Genomic DNA, 25,554 nt, shown 5'->3' with positions numbered 1-25,554 from the left:
GTAGGTAGCGTTAAGTACTGTATTGAGATTTGTGCATACTGCTTCGACACAGGTTGGCGGATGGCGTTGTTTCTGTGTTGTGTAGTGCTAACGTAAACGAATTGATGCCAAAGAGGGTCTACTCCCACGAGGTTTGCATGTCATTTAATACAATATTTAATATTATTGTGAGTAACTTGTGAATTTTTCAGTTGTGGTGTTTAGTAAAAATAAATAGTCTTTCTGCATACTTCCTTCATAAACTGGGGGCAATGTCGGTTCATACTTAAAATATTTTAATTGTATAATAATGTTTTAGAGTATAGACTTTCTGGTTAGTGGTTACATGGTCATTATCAAAACTATTTCAAAATTATTTCTGCATTTAACCGTATGTAACCAAAAACAATTATTATTAAAATGTATTCACTTATGGCGCCAGCTAATATTTGCTATAAAAATGTTTAGGATGGAACGTTACTGCATTGGATGTGATTCGATTGGTTTGCATACCTATTTCATTTCTCTTTGCTGCGTTTTTGGTTGTGATTGTTTGATTTTTGAGATTTAACTTTCCAATACAATATATAAGAGAACAATATACAGTAAAGCATCAATATAGAAAACTTCAGTACAAAGAATACTTCACTATTAAGAACAAACCATTTGGTGGTTTTAAAAATAAGTCAACAGGATTTATTAAGGAATTTTATAATTTTTTATTTTTTTATAAAGACCTTCAATACACAGAAAAGTTCTAGTTTTGGTCCTTTGGAGTTTGTAATAATGAAGCCGTGCTGAAAACTTCTTATATAAAATTTAATTTTTAAAGTATGTAACTTTTGTGTAACTATTTCATGTTTCTCAGACTGTGTCTTATCAGTTAATGCATGTGTGTCTTTTTTGTAGACTTTAAAAAATTTCAATATAAAGAAATTTACTTTAACAAACTAGCCAAATTTGGGTATGTTTGTGTAACTATTTATTTAAGTTTAACTGTATACTGTTGCAAAATGCAAAGCTTTTATTTAAAAAATTTAAGAATACACGAAATAGCTAGTTTTTCATTCTTTGTTTTTTATAAGTTACAAACATAGGTGTCATTTTATTTGGTGTCAAAATTATATTCAATTTCACATGTTAATGTTATAGTTGTAACGTATACCTTTGCTATTTTGTCCATCTGTTAGATTTTATTCTTTCATTTATCATTACTAAAATGTTTAAGTTTTAATTTGAAATGCAGAATTTTCTATATCCTAAATTGAGTGAGGTGGCACAATGGTTGGCAATAAACATATGTCTTAAGACAATAATAATTTATGCAAACTCAGAAAATGAAAGGAAACATAACTAAAAGGCTAAAAAGGCACTGAAAGAAAGGTTAAATTTTTCTTTAATATGTGGTGTATATTTTTTATTACAGAAAATGAAACGTTCCAGTCAAAAACAGTCATCACTGACTACCTTCGTTGTAAAAAAAAATTAAAACACTAAATGATGAGGGTGGGGGTAAAGAAACTAAAGAATCAAATACTCAGATGCAAATTGAAAATGTCAAAAGCCCTACTGATTCAGGTTCAAATTCGGGTCAGAACACGTTAAACATATGCAACAGTCAGTGGGACATTGGACATTTCATCGGATGAAACAATTTGGAGGATTTATCGAAAGAAAATCTCTTGAAGTGTCCATGGACTCCTCCTAAAGACTACTGCTTCCCTGTGCAAACAAAAAGAAATTTGCGTTTTCAAATCTCATGGTTTTCTAAGTTTCCTTGGTTGACATACACGCAGCACTTACAAGGAGCCCTTTGTCGACATTGTGTTTTGTTCGCCCAAGAAGCAGTAGGGAAAGGAAGTCACCAGCAACTCAGATCCCTTGTGACAAAAGCGTACACAAATTGGAAAAATGCACTGGAGTGTTTTTCAGAACATGCAAACACTTCTTATCACAAAAAATTCAGTGAATTCGCGAAAAACTTCCTGAAGGTAGCACAAGGGCAACAACAGCCCATACCTAATCAAATCAGCAAGGAGCATGCCCGACAAGATGAAGAAAACAGAGTAATTCTTGGTTATATATTTAAGAGAGCTAAAAAAAATGAAATCAGGGTTGAGAGCAAGGCAAAGTGGTAAGCTAAAATCATACATAAATTGTGTATTGTAAATGAAACCAAATTTTAAAATAACTCTTCATATACCTAAAACAGTTTTCGTACGATTAAAAAAAAAACCTTTTGTTCTTGAGTTAATTGACTGTATTATTAATCATAATTGTGACCAGTTCAGATAAAATACTATTACATAATCAGGAACTACAAATATGCAGGTTAGTTTTCATTTAACAAATTATGGGAAACCCCAAACCCCCCCCCCCCCCCCGAAAAAAATTTCTGGGTACGCCCATGACCTAGAGTCATGATTCTCACGAGAATTATGACTTCGAACCTAGAGTCATGTGTTCTCACGAGAATTATGACTTCGAACCTAGAGTCATGTGTTCTCACGAGAATTATGACTTCGAACCTAGAGTCATGTGTTCTCACGAGAATTATGACTTCGAACCTAGTCATGTGTTCTTACGAGAATTATGACTTCGAATCTAAAGTCAGGATTCTCACGAGAATTATGACTTCGAACCTAAAGTCATGATTCTCACGAGAATTTTGACTTCGAACCTAGAGTCATGATTCTCACGAGAATGATGATTTCGAACCTAAAGTCCTAATTCTCACGAGAACTGACGTGAAAGCCTGAGATCAAGTTTGACGAAGAACCCGTAGTTTTGGGGATTTGTATTACCTGTGCAGTTTCTATGTGCAGATCATCTGGGGATTGTTGATTTCACATAAATTGGAATAAGAAAACAAAGAAAACATTTCTACCATGTGTACTATTGAATCCATACTTATTTTTTTATTAACTTTCGAAATATTGTCTAAAACTTATGTTAATATATATATTTTTATGTAACCAACCATTAGTGCAAGGAGTGTAAATAACAAGGTTTGAAAGTAAAAAAAAAAATCATTATTGTATAAATCCTTAACTTTATCTAAAAAAAAATTGGATGAAATAATGTTTGATGAAACAAATTATTACCATAAAAAGAGATTGAAGTTTAAAAAAATTCAGAACTTCCTTAATATCAAATTCATTCGAATTTATTTTAAACCATCTTAATATTATCTTAAATTTTTGTGCAAAGTAAAATTGTATATGACCACGTTATTAGTGCCAGGGATTAAAAAAATAGTGTTTGAAGGTGAAACAAAAATTGAATAACTACCTTAGTTGGCACAATATGTTATCCGTTATAAGCTATTTAATGCTTGATGCACTGAGTTAAAAACATTCATAATATTTTTGCTGCATGGAAAATGAGAGAATGTTTCATCAATTTTTTTGTAATATTGGAAAACAAAAAGATGTTATGCACATTGAGCTCTTAAAGTGTTTCAGAAGTTTATAGAGGTTTTCAAAATATTTCCAGACGAAATGGGTATTCGAAATGTATATACGCCTGTATTCTGTGCCGAGAGGATAAAGGTGAGTGATGTTAGTGACAAAGATTGGCAGTGAGGTCGTGAGACAAAGGTCAACAATGAGGGCGTCAGACAAAGGTTGATAGTGAGGTCGTCAGGCAAAGGTAGACAGTGGATCATCAGAGACAAAGGTCAGTGATGTCAGAGACAAAGATTGGCAGTGAGGTCGTGAGACAAAGGTCGACAATGATGGCGTCAGACAAAGGTTGATAGTGAGGTCGTCAGGCAAAGGTAGACAGTGGATCATCAGAGACAAAGGTCAGTGATGTCAGAGACAAAGATTGGCAGTGAGGTCGTGAGACAAAGGTCGACAATGAGGGCGTCAGACAAAGGTTGATAGTGAGGTCGTCAGGCAAAGGTAGACAGTGGGTCATCAGAGACAAAGGTCAGTGATGTCCGAGACAAAGATTGGCAGTGAGGTCGTGAGACAAAGGTCGACAGTGAGGGCGTCAGACAAATGTTGATATGAGGTCGTCAGGCAAAGGTAGACAGTGGGTCATCAGCGACAATGGTCAGTGAGGTCAGAGACAAAGATTGTCAGTGAGGTCGTGAGACAAAGGTCGACAATGAGGGCGTCAGACAAAGGTTGATAGTGAGGTCGTCAGGCAAAGGTAGATAAGTGGGTCATCAGAGACAAAGGTCAATGATGTCAGAAAAAAAGACTGGCAGTGAGGTCGTCGAAGACAAAGGTCAGTGAGATCGCTGGAGACAAAGATCAGCAACATGCATCCGAAGTGTATTTGCGACATAAAACCGCCACGATCTTTGGCTAATCAAGTGTGCTTAACCACAACCAGTTCAATAATTCACAAATCGTTCTATTTGATAGCCAGTTTCATGTAAATTGTTCTCGAACTTGTCAGTTCCCAAAAACAGTACCAATGGTTAGCGCCAAGATTCTATTGTGTTATAAAAAAGCTAATTTCGTCATTAAAAATAAAGGATTTCGTCTTAACCGTTATTGAAAATTAAAACAAATGAGTACATACACTGGCTCCCGCGTCAAGAATTATCGCCAAGTTTTTGCGAATAGCGAGGCAGAATGATCCGCACTATTAGTCCACCCGCCTCACAGCGGCGTCGTGCGGGAGAGGGAGATACAGGCGCTGGCCCTGTATCTCTATTCACTGGCGGCTAACTTCTTAGAAGAAGGCATTGAGAAGCTGTTCGTTTAGGCGATTATGTAGAAAAATAAGTATTATGTCATGTTAAATTTTTCTTTTTTTTTAATAGGTCATCGTAGGTTGAAGGGAAAAAAAGCCCTGGTATAAAGTGCCTTAACGTAGAAACGTTACTTACGAAGTGGGATGGGAAAGCTTCCTGTGCTCAAATGGGTTGTAACCCATTTCCTCGTCGAGGGCTGGTTTCTCCACCAACGGTGTGGTGGAGCCAGCCACGGCAGTAATGGGCACGCCATTTGCCTCGCATTTGTACCTAAAACAAGATGTCGTCAGTAGAAGTTTGTCCGTAGTTAACAAGTACACATCACAGAGACATGACTCCACTGAAAGTATTCTTTCTTGAAGTTCGTGCTAAAAAAAATACAGTGAATTATGAGTTTAATTAGGTGTGCACTAAGGATCATGGGTCGTTGTATAAACTAACACCAGTGTGTGCCCTGCGTTCTAACAGAAACACTACTTCAAAGGTACCAGGTACTTAAAATTAAATGTAAATATAATCGTTAAACTGACTGTGGAAGTTATTTACTTATAGTTCAAAGATGTGAGTTTACAGTATCCAGTGTGTTGTGTGAGAGGATTCTCTCATCATTCGTAGGAGAGAACCACATTAGTGGAGGGGGTATGAGGGAGGGAGATGAAAAGGATCAAACTCACATTGAAGCCAGTATTTCCCAACCAACAACAGTCTTCCAGAAATGGAGTGGTAGCAATAATCATACATCTTTAAGAAAAAGACAATGATTATCTACTTACAGATATCCATCTGGAAAGGGATGGTGTAGAGATCAAGCCCCGAATTGTCTTCTCACACTTTTCTTTTCTCAGTACATTCTTCTACATAACCATTTCAGTTGTTAAGAACTTTTGTTTTGGGGGGGTGTTAAGTTCATGATCAACTGATTCAGCTCCTGCAATCAACTTCACATTACATGCCTTCAGCAAATACGAGTACACTTCAAATAATTTCTTCTCATTTCGTTTCAGTCTAGTGTGTGCAATTCTGGTATTTAAAAATTTGTCTTGACAGATCATTGTTTCGTATGTTTCAGTAAACAAATTTACACAAAATGGCCATCTTTTTTTTGTCTTGGTTGGTCATTTTTCTTTCATTCGCGTTACTGCTTGTTGCATGAAATGATTATCAACACTTGAAAACTATTAATTTAAATAGAAAATCTTTGGATGACTAAAAGTTTCAGTACCATCATTCTTATTTTGTTGTTAATGAGAATATATAGTTGAGGTGTGTTCTTCAGTATTACCACGGTGTTTGGGAAATCAACATACTCTCCGTTCAATGTTCTCTGCAACTAGCCAAGAGGACAGTTCAAAAAGATCGCTTGAATATGAAACTGAGAAATCATTAAACTTACTCAACATCCCTCGTGGTCGGTTTGTGCCGAGGATTCGTCCATTTATTTTCGCGATCAGCTTTAATGGGACCTTTTTCAAGGCACATAAATATTTTTTCTCCTTGCCAGGGCGTGAAGAAAGCAAAGAAAGTAAAACCTCGTTTATCAGACCCTAGTTGAACGGGATCTGGGAATTTATCTAGATCAGATTTATAGATATTTTATTAAATGTTCACATAAACATTTTTGATTAAACTAGCAAGAACGTAACTATAAATACGCCAAATATTCACTTTTTAGTTTGATTCAATGTACAGTTCCTGCATAGACGGTATAATTATGATAATAAAATGCTTCGGCGTACTTGGAGAGTCAGCCCGACACAGCTCCAGCTAAACTATTAATGATAAAGCGTTTACATAATCGTGCTTCATTCAAACGCCATACGTGTGTGAAACAGAAGAAAGCGGACCAATTTTTTTTGTTTTAAAATGTTATTATTATATTTTTTAAAAGGTCTTGTAAACAATATAGGGCACGTATACTAGGTATTTTTGTTACAAAACTTAAGTTTTTTATCGTAACAAACGGTAAGTCTGTTTATTTAAGGATTTTGTTTTGCTTATTCCCCATATTACCCGGATTATCCGGATTGCCTTTGCCCTCAGTTAGTCCTTGTTGACGAGATTTAACTGTAAATACCTAAAACGTATAGAGTTTAGAAAATATTACGTAAATTAAATCTACTTATCGTTTTGAAGAAACCTTTTTTTCCCAGCGTAGATTGAGAGACGTGGCAAATTTTAGTGTGGTGTAGGTTAGCCGATTAATTAAGCATGTATCAGTACCAAAATGTATCTAATTAGGAATCTTAGTTATCCCAGGAGGCAGCAACAAAACAAGAATGACGGCACTGATTACTTATACGCATAGGTCAAATGTCATCCTAACGTAAGTTTTGTTTTTAAACGTTCCACACGGGAGTCTCACAAAAAATAATTTAACATTAGTATATTTTGTTCTGTTAAACAGAGGGTAATTTCTTCGAAATAATAACCAAACAAACATTCAAATTAGCAGGGAGAAAATATTAAACTTACCTGTTACGAAAGAAAAAAAAATGCTGCATAATGTACTTGCAAGTGTTTGTCCAAAAGGCGATAGATAGCAAACAAATGATTTTTCAATAGTTTATATAGTACCAGTTGACGCAATTTACTTTTAAAAAAAAACTAATTTCGATAGGGGCTTAATAGAAAATTTCAAAATAATTCTTTGTCTACCTGAACAAACTATTTACAAATTTTTACGCAATTTTTTTTAGTTCTTTTTGAAAACATTCAAATAATAATTTTTTATGACATGTATTTTATCAGAACCTTCAGTATTTTTTATAGCCCTAGTACATGTGTAATTCATAAATATACCCGTATATCTCTTGATGTGGCTGTAAATCGTATCATTCTTCATTTCATCTTGATGTATGCAAGTAAATAATAACTTAAACAAACCTAAATTAAATTAAATGATTTTGCGTTACAATTTACGAAAATTGTATCTTAACTTAAATATGTTAGATAATTCTTGACAGCATGTATCACTATATAAATGTTAACTTACACATTTCACATAATAAGTTAATAAAAATCACACTCCTGGTGTTATCTTAGAAAATGATTTTACTTGAATAATATATTAAAAATAATGATCCTTACGTAAGAAACACGCCGATGAACTAAAAAAAAGTGAATATGTGCATTTGGAAAAGATTACATTTTCAGTCTTATTACTAACTAGTACAGTGAAACCACATAGTCTAAAGTCACAACTTAAAAAATGCACTGTGTTGCATGCACTTTACACTTCATGGTATAGAATATTTAAACTTGCTCTAAATTAATACGCACTCAGCTATACATTTATCTTAGGTGTTGTCAAAGCCAATGCAACATACAATAAAAGTAAATAGCAGCTATATTCTATGGAAACTAGCTCAAAAGCATACTAATTTTTCTAAAAGCTTTATTAAAACATTAGTTCCTGCAAAAGCAACACAGATATTAACATTTGTAAATATATATAATTATTTAACCATTTATAAATCCAGTCCCTATTAAACTAAACAAGTATTATTTCTGTAATTAAGTGATATATTACTTGGTTCAATTATTTCTACAAATAAACTGTTGCAGTGAAACGTAAACATTTTGTTTCAAAATACGTAAGTGAAATTAAAGTTGGTTTGTGAGACCTGTAAACAGTGGCAGATGTAACTGGTACACTTCCTTAAAAAAGCAAAAACTTCCAGCACACGAAAAAGATTCAATATTTATCTAACTCTATAATTTGAAGCACGTGAACCCAATTCGTTATGAGGTCATGCTAAATTAAGAGTTAACTCAATAACGTTATTTTACAGCGAATTTACACTTGATAATCATGCATGCAATCAGTATCTATAAGGGAAAAAAATGTTGGTGGAAGTTTGAAGAGAAAAATTTAACTATCCTCCAAAATTTGGCAACAAAAAAGAAAATCAAGATAAGATATATGAACTAGAAGATACTTTGTCTGCAGTTTCATCGCGACAAAATAAGTTGAAAACCTTTATACGACTCATGGTGTAAACTGCATCCCAAGGTTGTTGTACGCCTTTGAAGTTAGATCTGAAGAATATTTTTTTTCTTCCTATAAATAATAGATAAATTATTTCAGATGGAACATTGAGGGACTAGGTAATGTCTAATTTAATGAAGTTCTACAAACATCACAAATTTTGTCCCTTTAGAAAATTATTTCATTGAAATAATTGGGGGAAGTAACACTCCACGAACATATATGGAAAATAATGTTGGCATTCCCCGTTTATTTTAATGTAATAATTTTGACACAACAAAAAAAAATCGCTGTGGTCGTAGAACTTTGTTCAATAAAAGGCAATTCGGACACTCGGTGTTCCATTACAAATTCTTTCCCTATTATTAGAGACCCGGAAATTTCGCGGATTCATTTAGTCGCAAGCTATAATGCAAACCTTCACACTCTCGCACTGTGTTCATTATTGGACCGCAGTTATATGGACACGCCCCTCTACGACCGTGACCCAACGATGCCCAGCTAGGAGAGGAGTAAGCGAATCAGGTAGTGCCAAATAACAAGGATAAAAATGTTCTCACTAAGAAATCAACCAATGGGAAAGTAAACATGGGTCGAGCACACCTATAACTTTAAATTCTATCATGAGGCCAGAAGTATCCGCGAAATTTCCGGGTCTCTGCCTATTATCTACAATAAAAATTTGCTCAGTCCTAACTTCAAAGGTGTATACTAGCTTTGGGAAGCACTCTGGACCATATATCGTACGGAGGCAACGTTTGTCGTTAGAATTATTTATTTTAAGGTACGAGCACAAACCTAAAACAACAACGTCTCAAATATATTTCAGAACTTTCAAAGTTTATTCAACGAAACATTGCAATATCTCTGCTACGTCACAGACGTTTTCCTGCATGTAACAGCCATGCGGCATGGGAAATGTCATATTTACTTTCCGCAAATCAAAGAAACTCACGTACGTCTTTAAGGGCTTCCAACTGCCACTGTTTATGGCCCGTGGCATGCAATGTGATGTAGGGTGAAGCAGTTAACACACACAAAACCCATCAATCCTTTATTTTCGTTCTAGATGCCACAGGATTACAACATGGTAGTGAAAAAATCACACACGGCGCGTGTGACGCACAACTTGTGTCCGTCGAAGATCATCAGACCTCGAATGACCATCAGACCTCGAATGACCATCAGACCTCGAATGACTGGGCCAAGCCGCTAGGTTTAGACGGCAGCCTGGGGGATCACTTCATGGGCGCTTGGTAGGACCGGGCGCGCGCAAGACTTCAACGAGTTTATGTGTAAGGTTTTCGAAAGAAAGGTATGTGTAAGGTTTTAGAAAGAAAGTTATGTGTACGGTTTTCAAAAGAAAGGTATGTGTTTTTTTAAAGAAAAGTATGTGTAGGATTTTCGAAAGAAAGGTATGTGTAAGGTTTTAGAAAGAAAGATATGTGTAAGATTTTCGAAAGAAAGGTATGTGTAAAGTTTTCAAAAGAAAGGTATGTGTAAGGTTTTCAAAAGAAAGGTATGTGTTAGATTTTCGAAATAATGGTATGTGTAAGATTTTCGAAAGCAAGGTATGTGTAAGGTTTTCGAAAGAGAGGTATGTGAAAGGTTTTAAAAAAAAAAGGTATGTGTAAGGTTTTGGAAAGGAAGGTAAAGGAGAAAAAAAATTATTTTTTAAAGCCTTGACTAAACTATACTTACTCATAAATAAATCATGACCTCATATAAATACATAAAAAGCCTGGAACTTAAAGTTAGAAAACATAGCATGTTCACAATTTCGCCAGCCGGATAAATTTTCATACAACTAGACAAATGTACGCAGTCATCAGCCCGAAACCTGATTGGATCTTTCTCTGAGCTTCTCTGAGCTTATATTAGGTATAATAAGTAAACTCTACTTCTTTGTCAGTATTACGTTTTTTATATATTTTTTTGCATTAAACTTCTCGTAATTATGTTTTGCATGTCATCTCCAGGCTTCGTAATTGGAAGTTTTTTTTTTTTTCCCTATGAGACACCATTTCCATTTTTTGCAAACCTCAAATTACAAATGTCTCAAGAGCGAACTAGCAATCCTCATACCACCAAACAAAAATTTACTTCTTCGGGGCTTCAAAAACTAGAAATTTAATATGTTTTTATGTAAAAAAAAGTTTATTTTTTACTTTTTCTAACCCTCCAATGGTTACAACGTACCTACTAACGGATTCTTCTTTCATCGCATACCGAGCCACCATAAGATATTGAATCCAGCATAATGTGCCAAAAAAACAAGATATAACAGTTAAAAAATATTTCGAACATCAGCACTGCAACAAAAACTGAACTCAAAAACAATATGCAAAGCAGAGTTAATGGGTTGGCGATACAGGATAAGTTTTTGTCGAATAATTTCATGTGAAATCCCTTACGCAACATATTTCCAAGACTATTCGCTTGATTTTCTTGAAATTCGGATATATTTGACTACGCAGAATTTTTCTTGTACTTTAAAAAATATTTGTTCGGAAACCATTTTCCAAAAAAATATTTTTTAATACTACAATAAATGTGCCCAACTCATTGTGCTGGTTATTTTTGCATATATAAAATGCGCTTTACAATACTGACTGAATGACTACATCTTGTCGCGCATAATTTGAAATTTGAAATTGTGTTTGATACTAACTTACAGTTTTTAAACCATTGGAAAGCTAATTTCGAATATTCAAGAACTGGACTATATTTTATTTTATTGTTTAATAATGTGCGTAGTTACTGCTGGGAAGTTATTCAGGGAACGGTTTACAAATACAAAATGTTTGTGTACGTAACATCTTAGCTATCGCTATACGGCATTTTATAGGAGCAATTTCGTGAATGGAACGGAAGTCGCAGGGAACGGAAATGTGTAACCACGGTGCTGCCATCTGTGCCGGATGGCGTGAACCAAAGTTCACAAATGCAAAGAGAAAATTTATAGTATTAACTGTTTAATGAATTTGAACAAGATGGGCAGTATTTTAATAAAACTCCTTGTCGAAAATCAGTTGTAAATCCGGGATGCAATTTGATTTCCGATTTTTTTTTTTTCACTTTTATCAGAGCCATTTTATTATATAGTTTAACCTTTCGCCCTGAAAAACACACGAGTCTTTAGTCGAAGTAGTAGCTGCTCCGGCAGCGAATTCTAGCGCCGGGCGCAGGAACTACGTGTGATTCGCGTCAGTAAATGCAGTACCTACATTCTTATATTTATCACGCTCGGCATTACTTTAAGAGAATTTAACTTTAAATTTGGTGTCCGAGTTTCTCATTGTAAGAAGTGTATTTGCAACATGGGAACACTTGAATTTGCTCGTGAACGAGGGTGGATGTCACACACATCTGGCGAGCACTGAACGACTCGCTTACTTTTTTTTGAAGTGAAAACTTCTATAGGATGGTTTGTATAGGGAGTAAATACATGTAAGTCGTCATCGACATGGTCACGTGACGTCATCTGTGAATGTGTGTGTGTGTATATATATACATACACACACACAGTGGTGCGCGCGCAGCCAGTACACATAACACAGGTCGACAAGTAATGTACACGACATATACCAATACATATCTTATTAATACGCGTCTTCAGTCCCTGTACATCAGTGCTGTGCATATGTGAATCGAATGTGTGTATGCAGTAAAAAGAGTACAAAATATATTTATATTCTCGTATAGATATATATAGTTTAAATAATGAAGAAAACGGAGTATTTCTAGCAATATAACCTAAAAATTAAGAACATCATTATTTATTATTAATAGGTACCTACAATTACTATGCAATGCGTATTTTAAAGTAATTTAGGAGTTATTTTACTAACGTGATAAAACAAATTTGTTCTGTGGAAGTATTTTTTTCGTAAAAATTGCGACAAAGTCTCTGATTTTTATCAAAAATTAATTTGGATATCCAAAAAAATTATTGTTTATAGTTTTAAGTTTTCACTTCTGTCGGCAGTCCTCATGATTGCTTTGAATTTTTTTTTTTGTATTTAACTGGACGTAGTGTATGCGAGAACGGTGTGTCGTGACTGAACGCTCGTCTTCGTGTGCTTCTGGACGGTTCCAGAACCTTCGACGCGCATGCGCGCGCTACCATCTGCAGCTGAGAAGCGACCCCCGAGGCTGAGTGGAAAAAGCAAACTGAGGGGCTCGTTCAAAAGCTTGGCTCATTTTGCGTGGCCACTTCGGCCACCCGAGAGTGGCCACTTCGGCCACCGCATGGGGCGGAGCTTGGGGAGGCGGCTTCTCGGTCATGGTGTGGAAAACAAAACAAAAAGAACACCACACATATCACGTAAGAAAAATCACATCATGGCCGGCAAGCGCTTTAGGCACAGCTATACCGTGTTATACAAATCGAGTTTTGCTAGAAGAGGAGAGTTAGGAGCCAAAAACACGCCATCTTGGTTTCAACAAATGTTTTCTTCCCATAACAATATTCCCTCGTTAGATACTCAGAATTTGGCTTCGTTAAAGCGAAGTACATAATGTAATGGAATTACTGAATGGTGACTATCTGGTTAATAAGTTGACATTGTTCGCAGGCTTTCACGGCCATTATCTAAAGTAGCTTGGCTTCTGGGTTGTAGCCGTGTCCTTGGCGAATAATTCATCGACGTTTCGGTCGACATTGCAGTCGCCATCATCAGGGAGCAGTTACAACCCAGAAGCCAAGCTACTTAATAAGTTAACGGTTTAAGGTATTTGGGAATTACTACAATTGCATTTTTTTTCCCCAGTCCAGTTACGGTCTGTGTCGATACATCCAATATTAATCGATAGAAAATGTCACAACTGAAACCAATATGGTACGTTTCTGTCCCTACATCTTCCACTAAAGCTATAATCACACGATGCAATAGCCATGCAAGATGCCCAACTCTCATGCAAACTCTGAAGAGAGATTCTCGGATCTTCCCCTGCAAGAAAACATCTCCCGCAACATCAGATGATAGAGCATGTGTAGTATTTTTGCTGTAAAGCCATGCCTCTTGCAGCGAAACATCGATTCAATTCGTCCATCAATCCTGGTAATATAACTGCCTTACATAGAATTATTTATGTAAATAATTTTTACGTACTCCGTTCTATGAGAAATATGATCTACTAAGAAAGCTGCCAAAACAGTGTATCCCTTTCAAGAATTCAGATAGTTCTATGAAAATTTTGGGCTTAAGAATTGTCTTTTTCACTTTTTTTCTATCAACATTTTACCTTCATTTAACAACAAAATTAACGACTAAATGTAAGTACATAACCGTTTTAAAATAAAAGGCATGATATGTTTCAGAAATATCAATTTTTTTGCCGAGGTTATTTGTACAATAAATGGCAATTTTCAAGTGACTGGTATTAGTGTGTGAATGTATCTTGCATGGTAACATCATAATATACTAGCAGTAGATCTTTTATGGCACGTTCTGACCGATTTGCAACATGCATCGTGTGAGACTATCTGTAGCCTGATTACCTAAAAGAAGGGTGACCCGAGGCAATGGCTTAAGTGAAATATGTTTTCAGTTTTAATACTATTAATTTATTCACTTGTCGCCCATGACGTTATAGCTGTGTCCAAAGCAATGCGCAAAAGCCAAACACACCTGAAAAAAAATAATTAAACTTCAGAATCGATAGGCACAGATTTCATAACTGATCACTTTTAACTATAAATCGCACTTCACTGGTAAAAGTGACATGGCAGGAAATCGCATTTCCTGTTATTGAAGTGCATAAGCCATTGTTTAGTGTTGCAACGACAGCTTCATGTCTCTGAAGCAGAACTAAAAACAAATGTCACATAATGAATGGATGAAAAATAAATGTCATCATAAAATATTCCTATTTTCGAACTGCAGTGTTAATGAGTGAAAATATTTCATTACTGTGCGAATAGTGGCAATTCATTACAGGAAATCATAACAAAAATTTCACCCAAAATTAAAATGCAGTGTTAGACCCTTTCCGCCCAAATCGTACAGAAAAGAAAGTGACAGAAACAAAAGGATTAGTGACAATGTACACAGAAAAATATTTTCTGTACATTTACAAAAATATTGTAACTTTGTACAAGACATGATTATGGTTAATTTTGCATGTATGAAATACGTTTTTCGAGATAATACTAAGTATTTCTTACGAAAATGGGGGCATAATTTATACTTTGATTGATGTTTTATTCAAGTATAATGTTTTAATGGGAAACATAAAAGTATATTTAACAATTTTACTTTATTTTGTTTTATGGTGCTTATTATGTGTACAGTTAATTTAGAGAAAAATTTTCAAACAATTTCGAACCCAAAGCATAAATGCCCGGATAATCAACCAAAACCAATATTACTGCGAACACTTTACTTGTAGTGATACAGTTGTTTTCGTGTAAATATACAAATTTACAAATATCTGTAATTTTACAGGGATATTTTTTTTTCATTAACAAAATAACTTAACAGTATAGTTAAAAAGGAGATGTTTAGAAGTAAGATACGCAAGTTCATTTTTAATTGGTGACCAGGGTGGTTGAGAGGTCAATGATCCGGATTCGATTCCGGGCCAAGGTCAAGCTCGGATTCATCGCGAGTAGGAAACGCGGCGGACGTTGCCGTTAACATGTGGGTTTTCTCGGGGCTCTCCCGTTTCCTTTCGAAGATCCGTCAGCAACTCGTCTCCTTCCGTTGTCTCAGTCACCTCGAGCTGACGGGAAGCTCAACCATTTCATTCAGCTTGAATTATGGGGGGGGGGGGGGGGTAGAAAGATGGTTTACTTGAAAAGGCGCAGATGGATCAAACATGGCGGCCACTCGGGCGAAACTGCAGGTTTCTTTTGTTTTGTGTAACATCTGAGCTCTCGGCATACATTTGATCGCGAATGCGACGGAAGTCGCAGGGAACGGAAATGTGTAACAACCACATATGCTGCCATCTGTGGCGGATGGCGGGAACCAAAGTTCACAAAGACAAAGGGAAAACTTTATGGTATTAACTGTTTAGTGAATTTTAAGCAAAACGAGTAGTATTGTAGTACAATTCCTTGTCGATACAGGTCCAAAGCTGGGGTTTAGTATTTTTTTTTTTTTCAAATCTGTTTCGCTTTTATCGGAGACGTTTCATTATATACTTTAAATTTTCGGTTTGCTTATCAAATGATGCGATAGTCGACGTAGCTGCTCCGGAAGCATATTCTAGCGGCGGGTGTGGAAAATACGTGTGAGTTGCGTTCAAAAATACAGTTAATATATAATTATTTTTTTTACATGCTCAGAAAATTTTAAGAATTCTACGTTAAATTTCGTGTCCAAAGCCCCGGGTTACGTATTATAAGTGTATTTGCAACATTAGAACACATGAATTTGCTTGTTACCGAGGTTAGATCTTACATATCACTGGCGAGTTCCGACTTTATAGTCACGCAACTTTTCAAGTGATCCAATTATTCTTGTAACTGAGTGCTCAATTCAAATACACAAAATAAATGAGTAAGAAAAATGTTTATACATACAAATAATTTACAATATTTTTAAATATTTGCGCCAGAGATATGCCTTGCCTTTGCAACACTAAAGTTATGGCTTTGTAAAGCAACCAGAACATTAAACCCTTTTAATCTATTTTTCTAAACAAATTTTTTTAAGGATCCTGATAGGTTACTTCTAAGATAATTTAACATTATCTTAATTTAACATTATCTTAAGTATTGCACAAAAAAAAGTAGACCATTAAACTGATTTTCAGAGGGACTAAAGAGACAAATACAAGAAAAATTTTACTTGACTTTAAGACATAAACTTCAAATGTTTATAGTGCCTTAAATTCCTCCCCATAACATGAATTTTGTCTTCACTATTTCCAAAAAGAAGAATAAAATAGAAATAAATTATTTGGCAAATTTTTGTACTTGTATTCAATGTTAACATCAACAAAGCACACTTGGAATAATGCTTTGGTTCTGTAACACAAAAAATAAAATGGTACGAAAATATAAGACAATCACTAATGGTTGACAGATTTATGAAGTTACCAAAAAAATCTGGAAGTTAAATGAGTTAAGTTATCAATAATTAAGAGAATTTTTCAAGTATAAAATCTATATGTGATGTGTGACAACTGAGCGCTGTATGTAACAACTGAGCACTACATAAACACAACTAAAAACATCTATAATAGTATTAATTACATAGGAAACATATAGTTAGCCACAAGAAAAATTAGAAGCAAATATTATAAGTTGCTTAGTTTTGTGTCAATTTTTGTATGTTAAACTCGCTGTCCACAAGTGTATAAGGAAATTTTGCAAGATTTAAATCTCAAAGCCATTTATAAAAAATTTTACGTTCTCAAGAAGTTTAATATGTTCATCTGTTAACATTGTGATTACTAAAATATAAGATACTAAATATTATTCTTCAGAAATGCTAATAGAAACTGATTTTTTTTTCAATGGCTAGTTTCATCATCTCTACGAAACACAGCTGTATGTGAAGACACTCGCCAAGTAGACTGACCGCATTAAAAAAAAAAACTGAGAAGCATATATTCGACAGCTACAAGCTACAATGACCAACTATATTTGTAAGGCTAGCCAAATAAACTGTTTAAAGTATAACATTATCCACAAAACTATTCCAACGAGATTATTTGAGAAACACGTTTTATTTAGGCTTATAATTTTGAGTCTCTCACTATCCACGTTTCTTGTTATCGGCAATGTTTATCCAAGCAAGTTATTGGTTTAAACAAGCTGAAGCACAGTTCTGTATGCGTGGAAAAAGTACAAATGCATTTCAAGGAACCAGAGGTTTTAAAACTTGCATGCATTACCAAGCACTATGAAGATAACAAACTCAAAAAAGCATGCAGTATTTCCATAGAAAACCACCAATATTAAACTTATATCACACACCGAAAACAGCCGCGCGTGCTAAGACAATACAACTCGCCTCAAAAATACTAGGCACGTAAGACGAGTATTTGTCCAACCACTTCACTTAATTCTCATTTCTAACCATTTCCTTGATATTTTTATGGTTTTTACAAAAATTCAAAAATTTCCTGGCTGTTACAGGTTTTTCCTGCTTATTTTTTTTACCATGCTTGAAATCATCGCTTAAATATTTCGGAGTGGAAAGTTTGTTATTAGACCCAATTGAAATTCTACAGGCAGCTATTTAGGACTGAACAGGAAATAAATAGAAGATGAAGAGAGAAAATGAGCTGCAATGGCCACACATAAATGCAAAGCATCAAAACATGGCTGAATGAAAGCTTTAGCAAAAAAAACCGAAGAACACGCTTTATGCAGTCGTGGATAAAAACTACTGAAAGCTGTCAACCAGAAGCTTCAATCGTCATGTTTGCCCAGAGTTGAAAACTGCGAGGACGATCCCCCACTTACTTTGTTAACACCATGTCAGTTAGTTCCGTCCTCACACTTCTGTTCTTAGGGTCGTACTCGGTGATGATTGGCCGCATGCCCGTGACCTGGAAAACCAATCAAAAAACATCATTAGCACATTGCATCTGCTCACATCAGTCTACACTGTATTTTTTTTTTTGTAAATAGAACAGAAATATACATTGAAAATTTTCAGATATTTGTACATTTGTTCAATTGCATTAAATCTATGGTATCACTAGAGACCCGAAAAATTCGCGGTTACAATGACCTCCAGGATAGACTCCAATATCCTCTACACACTCGGGCAAATGCCAACTGTTCATTGGCTGCTGACTTGTGAGTCGTCTCGACTGGGTGGCCTGTGATTCGACACTTCTATGAGTGAGGGTCTCTAATTGGCCCTCAGTCCTCCAGATTAACAGTGAACCAATGGCAGAAGCAGCACTAAGGTATAATTATTTTAATTTTAGCATAACACGAAATGAACCCGCAAATTTTTCAGGTCTCTAGGTATCACTAAAAAAAAATAGTGTTCGCAGTAATACTGAGTTCGGGTTTATACCCGGGAATTTATGATTTGTGTTGTCCCAGTAGGTACCTCCAATAGTTAAAGTTGTCTAAAAACCATTCCCTGAATAGGTTTTCCAGTATTAACTGCGCGCATTAATAAGCATAATAACACAAAATCAAGTTAAATTATTGAGTATTCGATCATCTTAACATGGTTAAAAAAAACTCTTCAATGAAAACTCAATTAAAAAATAAAATTATGCGCTAATGTTTGTAAGAAATACTCATACACCGTAGGTTACCTATGACTAGGGACCTGAAAAATTCGCGGATTCAATGACCTCTAGGATAGCCTCCATTATCCTCTGCTCTTCTCAAGTAAACACGCGTGTTCATTGGTTACTAAATTGTGAGGCGTCTCCACTGGGTAGCTTGTGATTCGACGCTTCTTTGGTCGATAGTCTCTCATTGGCCCAAAGAGCTCCAGTTAAACCGTGAGCCAATAGAAGAACCAGCAGAATTATACACATGTTTTAATTTCAGCCTATCACGAAATGAATCCGCGGATTTTTCCGGACTCTAACAATGACGTATGTCCGAATAATTGTATTAAGTCAATATGTTTTCCGCTTGATTTTCGTAATCTGCAGCCAGAATTTGTCAGTCAGATTGACACTCGTCCTTCACGGAGCTGTCCCCTTGACGGAAGGAGCAGGTCGGACTCCTATCGATCTAGTCGATGGCGAACTATTTCGAGCAGAATTATTTAGAACTACCTCGAGCTTACAGACACGCAACCTCTGTTGGTATAGGTCGAAGAACGAAGAACGAAGGTCAAACATAGATTTTCCACTCTGTAAACTTGAAGTAAGGAAACCAAATTTCGGTACCCAGCATCCAAATACATAGTTCAAATCCAGAGAAGACTATAAAATATATATTTTTTTTACTATCAAACAACTGACGCTTAATTGTTGTTTTTAAAACGTTGCTATATTTGGAAATTGGTAAATTTAAATGGCACTGAATTTCGCATTATAGGCCTTTCTACTTATATTACAATGAAGTCATGTTTCCGAGGAAAAAACAAATTGAAAATTATTTTGCAGCTGAAAGTGTGAAATATAGTTATTTTTAAAAAAGCTTGAAGTTAGAGAACTGCACGTTTTAATACAGGCTCAGTCATCTGGTTCCAAGGGTGGAAAAAAAATTATACTTTTACAAAAGCTTGCTTTGGAAAATAAATTCCAGAAATAATTTGTGATCCTAAAATGAAATTTTGTATATTTGTAGAACATATAGCTATAGTAATTTTAACAAACATAAAATAAGTTTTTGGAGACAATATTGAATATTTCTTGTACCGCTTACAAAATTGGCGCATAATTTAAAAATCTGACTGCTTTTTATGCGAGCACAATTTTTTTTTTTAATAATGGAGAAGATAATTGAATCTTTAACAATTTGTCTTTATTAGGTTGATTTCGATGAAATAATATTTATTGTAGCCGTTCCCATGGTGCGATTTCCGGAAACTTTTTATATAGTTTTTTGTTTCATAGTCCAATAGACCCCAAAACCATCAGCAACTCAAAAGTATACCTATAAGCCTATACACGTGTGTGTGTATCACAATTTTAGGGACACGATAACTGCTGCAATTTTTCACAAGTCTCTTCCAAACTAATACATAAAATCTAATTGTGGAAAATTTCGGTCGAGTTCGTTAATGGGCAAGGTTTTTTAAAAATAGAAAAATTGCTGTAACTCCCATAATATGGAAAATAGCAGTTTTAACGTAAAATAACTTGTAGGAGTAACACCGAAAACCTTTTTCTAAAAACACTTTTGATACGAACAACCATAACTGCAAGGGGTTGAAAAAACAAGTGTTGGAGGACAAAAAAAATCATAACTCTGTTCGTAGGCACACTATCGAATTCATTTAAAGAGCTTGTAAATCATATAATTTTTATCTAAAACTTTTGTCTAAAATAATATTTGATAAGAACTACCATTTCTGCAAGAGGTTGAAAAAAAAGGGTTTTCAAATAACAAAAAAATCCTAATATAATTACCTTCTACACAATTAAATCCATCTTTAATACAGACCATAAAATTACTATCTATAAATTTCGTCCCAAAATATTTTTATATGACCAACAATCACTGCAAGGGATAGAAAATAAAATGGGTTACAAGACCAAAAAATCATAACTCCCTCCATATGCACACTATTAAATACGTTCAAAATTGTCTATAAACCGCATTTTTCGCGAATAAAGCTGCACGCCTATTAGACTGCAACAAGGTATGTCCGCACCAGCGGTTTCTTCCTTGTGATAAGCGACCGTCTGCGAGAGAAGTCGTTGCCTTATTTGACCAAGCCACTCAGGACGCGTTTGCTTTCGCGACGAATTTCTGTGATAGGTGTTTTAACAATCGACATGCACTTGAAAGAAACTCACCCAATCACGAAACACAGACGATGATACAGTGTTTCAACTTTCAGCTGGTGTCGGAATCTTGGCCAGGCCATGCATATTTCGCGAAAAGATTCCGAGACCAGCTGAAAGTTAAAACACCGTATCATCGTCTGTGTTTCGTGAATGGGCGATTTTTTTTCAGGTACATACATGAAGATTGTTAAAACACCGATCACAGAAATTCGTCGCGGAAGCAAACGCGTCCTGAGTGGCTCAGCCAAACAAGGCAACTACTTCTCTCGCAGACGGCCGCCAATCACAAGGAAGAAACCACTGGTGCGTGTTTTACCTTGTTGCAGTCTAACAGGCGTTCAGCTTTATTCGCGAAAAATGTCTGCCCCTATGCATGGCCCTAAGCATGTGGCATTTGCCTGAGTATGTATAGAGGATCGTGAAGTCATCTTAGAGGTCACTGAAAAAACGAATTTTTCCTATCCCTACGCATCAAAAAATCAACGAGCAAGGAGCCGTTGTTAATAATATTTGTAACTATAATGTTTATTTTGTTTTTGTTTATTATTGTATGTCACCATGCACACTAATTCCTCATGAAAGAGGTTTAATTCCGAAAACTGCACTTCCTTCCGTTTGAAACTTGATACGCTCTTGGTAGGCTGTATTATTTCCAGTGTTAAAAACAGGGAGTGGAGGTGTTAAAAACCATATTATTCCCATGCAAGTATAAGTCTATGGAGTTGGTGTCTGTTCTGAAGTTGAAGTCAACCTGGATAGCAATTGCATAGCAAAACAAATCGTAGCTGTATAAAGGCTAAAATATTTTTTAATTGTTAAATGCAATTAACTCGCTAGAAAGAATCGTAATAATGATATTATATAGAAAGTAATGTTAAATAAGTGTGATAACTATAAATCTGCAAGAAATTAACGTTAAACCTACTTACAAACAAACGTTGTTTTGCTATACAGGTAAGAAATTGGTGGTTAGGGGATCATTCTGACATTGACTTCAAGTATTATCAAGCCAAAGACTGTACACACCAACTACCTTACTTTTTACACCCGTGACTATACACCGACTTGTCTTTCCGGGAAATTTAAACCAAACGGCCTGGAAAGAAGGAAAAAAAGTATCGTTATCGCGTTGACATGTCGTTTTTAGAAGCAAGCGATTTAACTTCTTGACGTCACGAGGTTCATTTTATATTCAAGACAAGTGAACCATTCTTCCTTGAACAGCGCAGTGAATGCCGGCGAATAAACAGTGATGGTGCGGATCCGGAATTTGAGGAATACGTATAATTAATAGGGACAGGCATTTTTCGCGAATAAAGCTGAACGCCTATTAGACTGCAACATGGTATACCCGCACCAGCGGTTTCTTCATTGTGATTGGCGGCCGTCTGCGAGAGAAGTAGTTGCCTTGTTCGTCTGAGCCACTCAGGTCGCGTTTGCTTCCGCGACGAATTTCTGTGATCGGTGTTTTAACAATCTTCATGTATGTACCTGAAAAAAAATCATAGAAGTGTCGAATCACAGGCCACCCAGTCGAGACGACTCACAAGTCACCATCCAATGAACAGTTGGCATTTGCCCGAGTGTGTAGATGATATTGGAGTCTATCCTGGAGGTCATTGAACTCGCGAATTTTTCCGGTCTCTACCCATTTCTAATCCTCCCCTCCCTCCCCCCCCCCCCCAAACGACATCTTCATTAACTACACCCTTGCGTACGGAAGAAGCTCCAAAATTCGACATTTTCGCTGAGGAGACTGTCTTAAACAGAGAGTAAAAAATGCTCGCCTCACGCAAAAGGTTTTGCTCCGTTGCCGCTAGAGAGCAGCGCGCTAAACACGACGAATAAAGAATAAACGTCGTGGACGGTCCCGTTCCGAAACCATTGGGCGGGCATACAGAGGAAGGGAAAGTGAGACAGAAATAGAGAGAGAGAGGGTGAGAGAGTGAGAGTGAGAGTGAGAGAGAGAGAGTGAGAGTGAGAGAGAGAGAGGAGAAAAAAAGGTTCAGTCGGAAGAGAAGGGGTACGAATTGCCCTACGGCGATGTAAGTTTCCTCTCTCCTTCCCCTTCTCAAAAATTTACCATCCCGAACCAGTTCGAACCGGAACGCGAGGGGACAATTGAACTGCGCAGCAGTCGACAGGAGTTCGGAACGCGACCCGTCGCCCGGAGGTGAAGAATTCAAACGAACGCGAACGAAAAAAGAGCCTGTAGCCGAACTTGTAGCTGTTGAACCGTCTTGATCAATTGAGCAAACTTTTAAAAATAACTTGCCAAGTTAGCAGTATACCTTTATTTTGACTAGGAACTGTCACAATTGGCCTGATGAAATTTTTTTTGCTGCATACGTTGTGCAAAGAATTTTATTTTCAAACGTTTGATTTTTTATTTGAATTTTCATCAATAGTAGGGTTATTCCGAATTGCGTAACAAAACATTGAACAGTATGAATATGGAAATTTGTAGACACAGTATATAATAATTTGGTGAATTGTGGGGATTTTAAAACTTTGAACAAAAGTTATAAATAAAAAAAGTATTTTTTTTTTTTTTAATTTATTTAGAGCCGTCTTGTCCTATCAGCTGCTCTCGGATTGACGTCCAGTTTCTGGAAAAAAGTCTACCTGTGTCACGAAACTAGCTATTAGAAAAATATTATTTTAATGTTTGTTAGTAGTACGTAAATGCCGGTCCGGCGGCTGGGTTCTGGGTGAGTAGCCGAGGAACCGACCGCCATCTTTGATTGTGACGTCATGGCGGCCATTATGAATGACATCGACCTTGGATCTTGACCTTCGAAATTTGCCAAAAGACTTGCTCAAATCCACCAAAATTATCAGTTTTTGGATTTAAAAAATTCCGCCAAAAATAAAAAAAAATAATTAAAACTTCCATTTTGAAGCGAAAAAAACCACGCAAAAAAATTCTAATATTTGTTAATCGAAAAACCTCAAAACACTGTTTTCTTTAGAAAAAAAATGACCTAAAGCAGCTTAAGACTCCTAAAAGCAAGATGCCATAAGCCGCCGACAAAATGGAAGTCATGACCGCCATTTTGAATGACATCATCGTAACAATTTTCGTTAAATCCGCCATCTAGATAACCGTATTTTTAATGCTAGAACATCAGGAAATATTTTAAAATTATAAAAATAATTAATTAATTAAATACATTTCGCCCCTTTAAAATGTCCGCCATTTTTTAATTCCATAAATACTACCCCAAAAAATTGTAAAATTTAAATGCTCCCTGCCCCGAAATGAACTAAATTTTGAATTTTTATGAGTTTGTGACTAATTGTAATTTCGTTAGGTACGTAATTAAATGTAGTCTTTAACTGTTATAAATTGCTGCATCTCTACGACATGCTATATTTTAATTGAAATTGGGAACAGAGATGACAATGGCAGCCCGGACGAATTTTCTTGGGTTTGTCTTTACATTAATAGGTAGGTGAATATGTGTGGTACTTATATTTGATATTATTGCTGTGTTTATCTCTACGAGAAACAAAAGGTACATAAAGGTAGGAAGCACTGAGAAAACTCATAAATAGTTGTTTATATGACAGACTTGGCGACAGATCAACCCTTTTTAAAATGTTTTTATTTTTAACTTTCGTTACTTTTTTTAGTCGAGGTTTTTTTTTTAAAAATATTTTATCCTTTTTTTGATTACTTTTACACATACGTAATGGTTCTTTTTTTCCTTCAAAATTTTTAATTTTGGTTTTTATATTTTTCAAAGCTTGACACAAATGTAACTTGATGTCGTTTCCTTAACTGCCGACTCAACAAAGATTTCCAACTAAAAAAAAAAGTGACACGGGAATAAGACTACATGTGTTCCTTCGTCGAAAACAAAATACTCCCGGCGCCACCGTTATTTCGAGTGTTCTTTTAATAACCGGACGATGTTTTTCATCTCACGGGCGCAGAATATCAAATATAGAACATCTCGGCAGAATGACGTCACGTTAAACAGACGAGAGACTGCGAGGGAAAAAAAACATAACCATTTAAACGCCATTTCCGCAAACATTTTTGCTAAGGCGGCCGGTCGGCTGGGCTCACGAGCTCTCTTAAAGGCGACAATGGCTCGCGTGCCACACGCGTCATCGCCTCTACGCGCTAGGCAACCAACCTGGCGTGCAGTCAACTCTGTGCTCCTTCAACGGGGAGATGTAATTTCTTCGTTTAAAAGTCCGTAAATATTTTCTGTAATTTATAACAGTGTAGGAACAAGAGAAAAAAATTTAAATCTTCCAAACGACCAATGCTTAGAGACTGGAAAAATTCGCGTGTTCAATGACCTCCAGGATAGACTCCAATATCCTCTACACACTCGGGAAAATGCCACCTGTACATTGGCTGCAGACTTGTGAGTCGTCTCGACTGGGTGGCCTGTGATTCGACACTTCTATGAGTAAAGGTCTCTAATTGGCCCTCATACCTCTAGATTAAACAGTGAACCAATGG

General features: G+C 35.8%; 1 protein-coding gene across 2 annotated transcripts in view; it reads right to left on the bottom strand.

Annotated features, from left to right (window-relative positions):
- The window catches only part of LOC134540872 (proton-coupled amino acid transporter-like protein pathetic), a 156,013-nt gene that overhangs the window by 28,410 nt on the left and 102,049 nt on the right, over window positions 1-25,554 (bottom strand). Inside the window, exons 2-3 of one of the 2 annotated variants that reach the window (XM_063383893.1) lie at window positions 18,103-18,188; window positions 4,826-4,960 (exon numbers count right to left, since the gene is read on the bottom strand). In XM_063383893.1, the coding sequence (XP_063239963.1) occupies window positions 4,826-4,960; window positions 18,103-18,188 (221 nt within the window). Of the gene's footprint in view, window positions 1-4,825; window positions 4,961-5,463; window positions 13,357-18,102; window positions 18,189-25,554 lie in introns of those variants that run through there. The other variant, XM_063383894.1, reaches the window with a different exon arrangement.

Source organism: Bacillus rossius, chromosome 17, assembly GCF_032445375.1.
Source record: "Bacillus rossius redtenbacheri isolate Brsri chromosome 17, Brsri_v3, whole genome shotgun sequence".
NCBI lineage: Eukaryota > Metazoa > Arthropoda > Insecta > Phasmatodea > Bacillidae > Bacillus > Bacillus rossius.
Note: the sequence above shows the minus strand (reverse complement) of the source record. Positions and strands in the feature narration are given on the sequence as shown.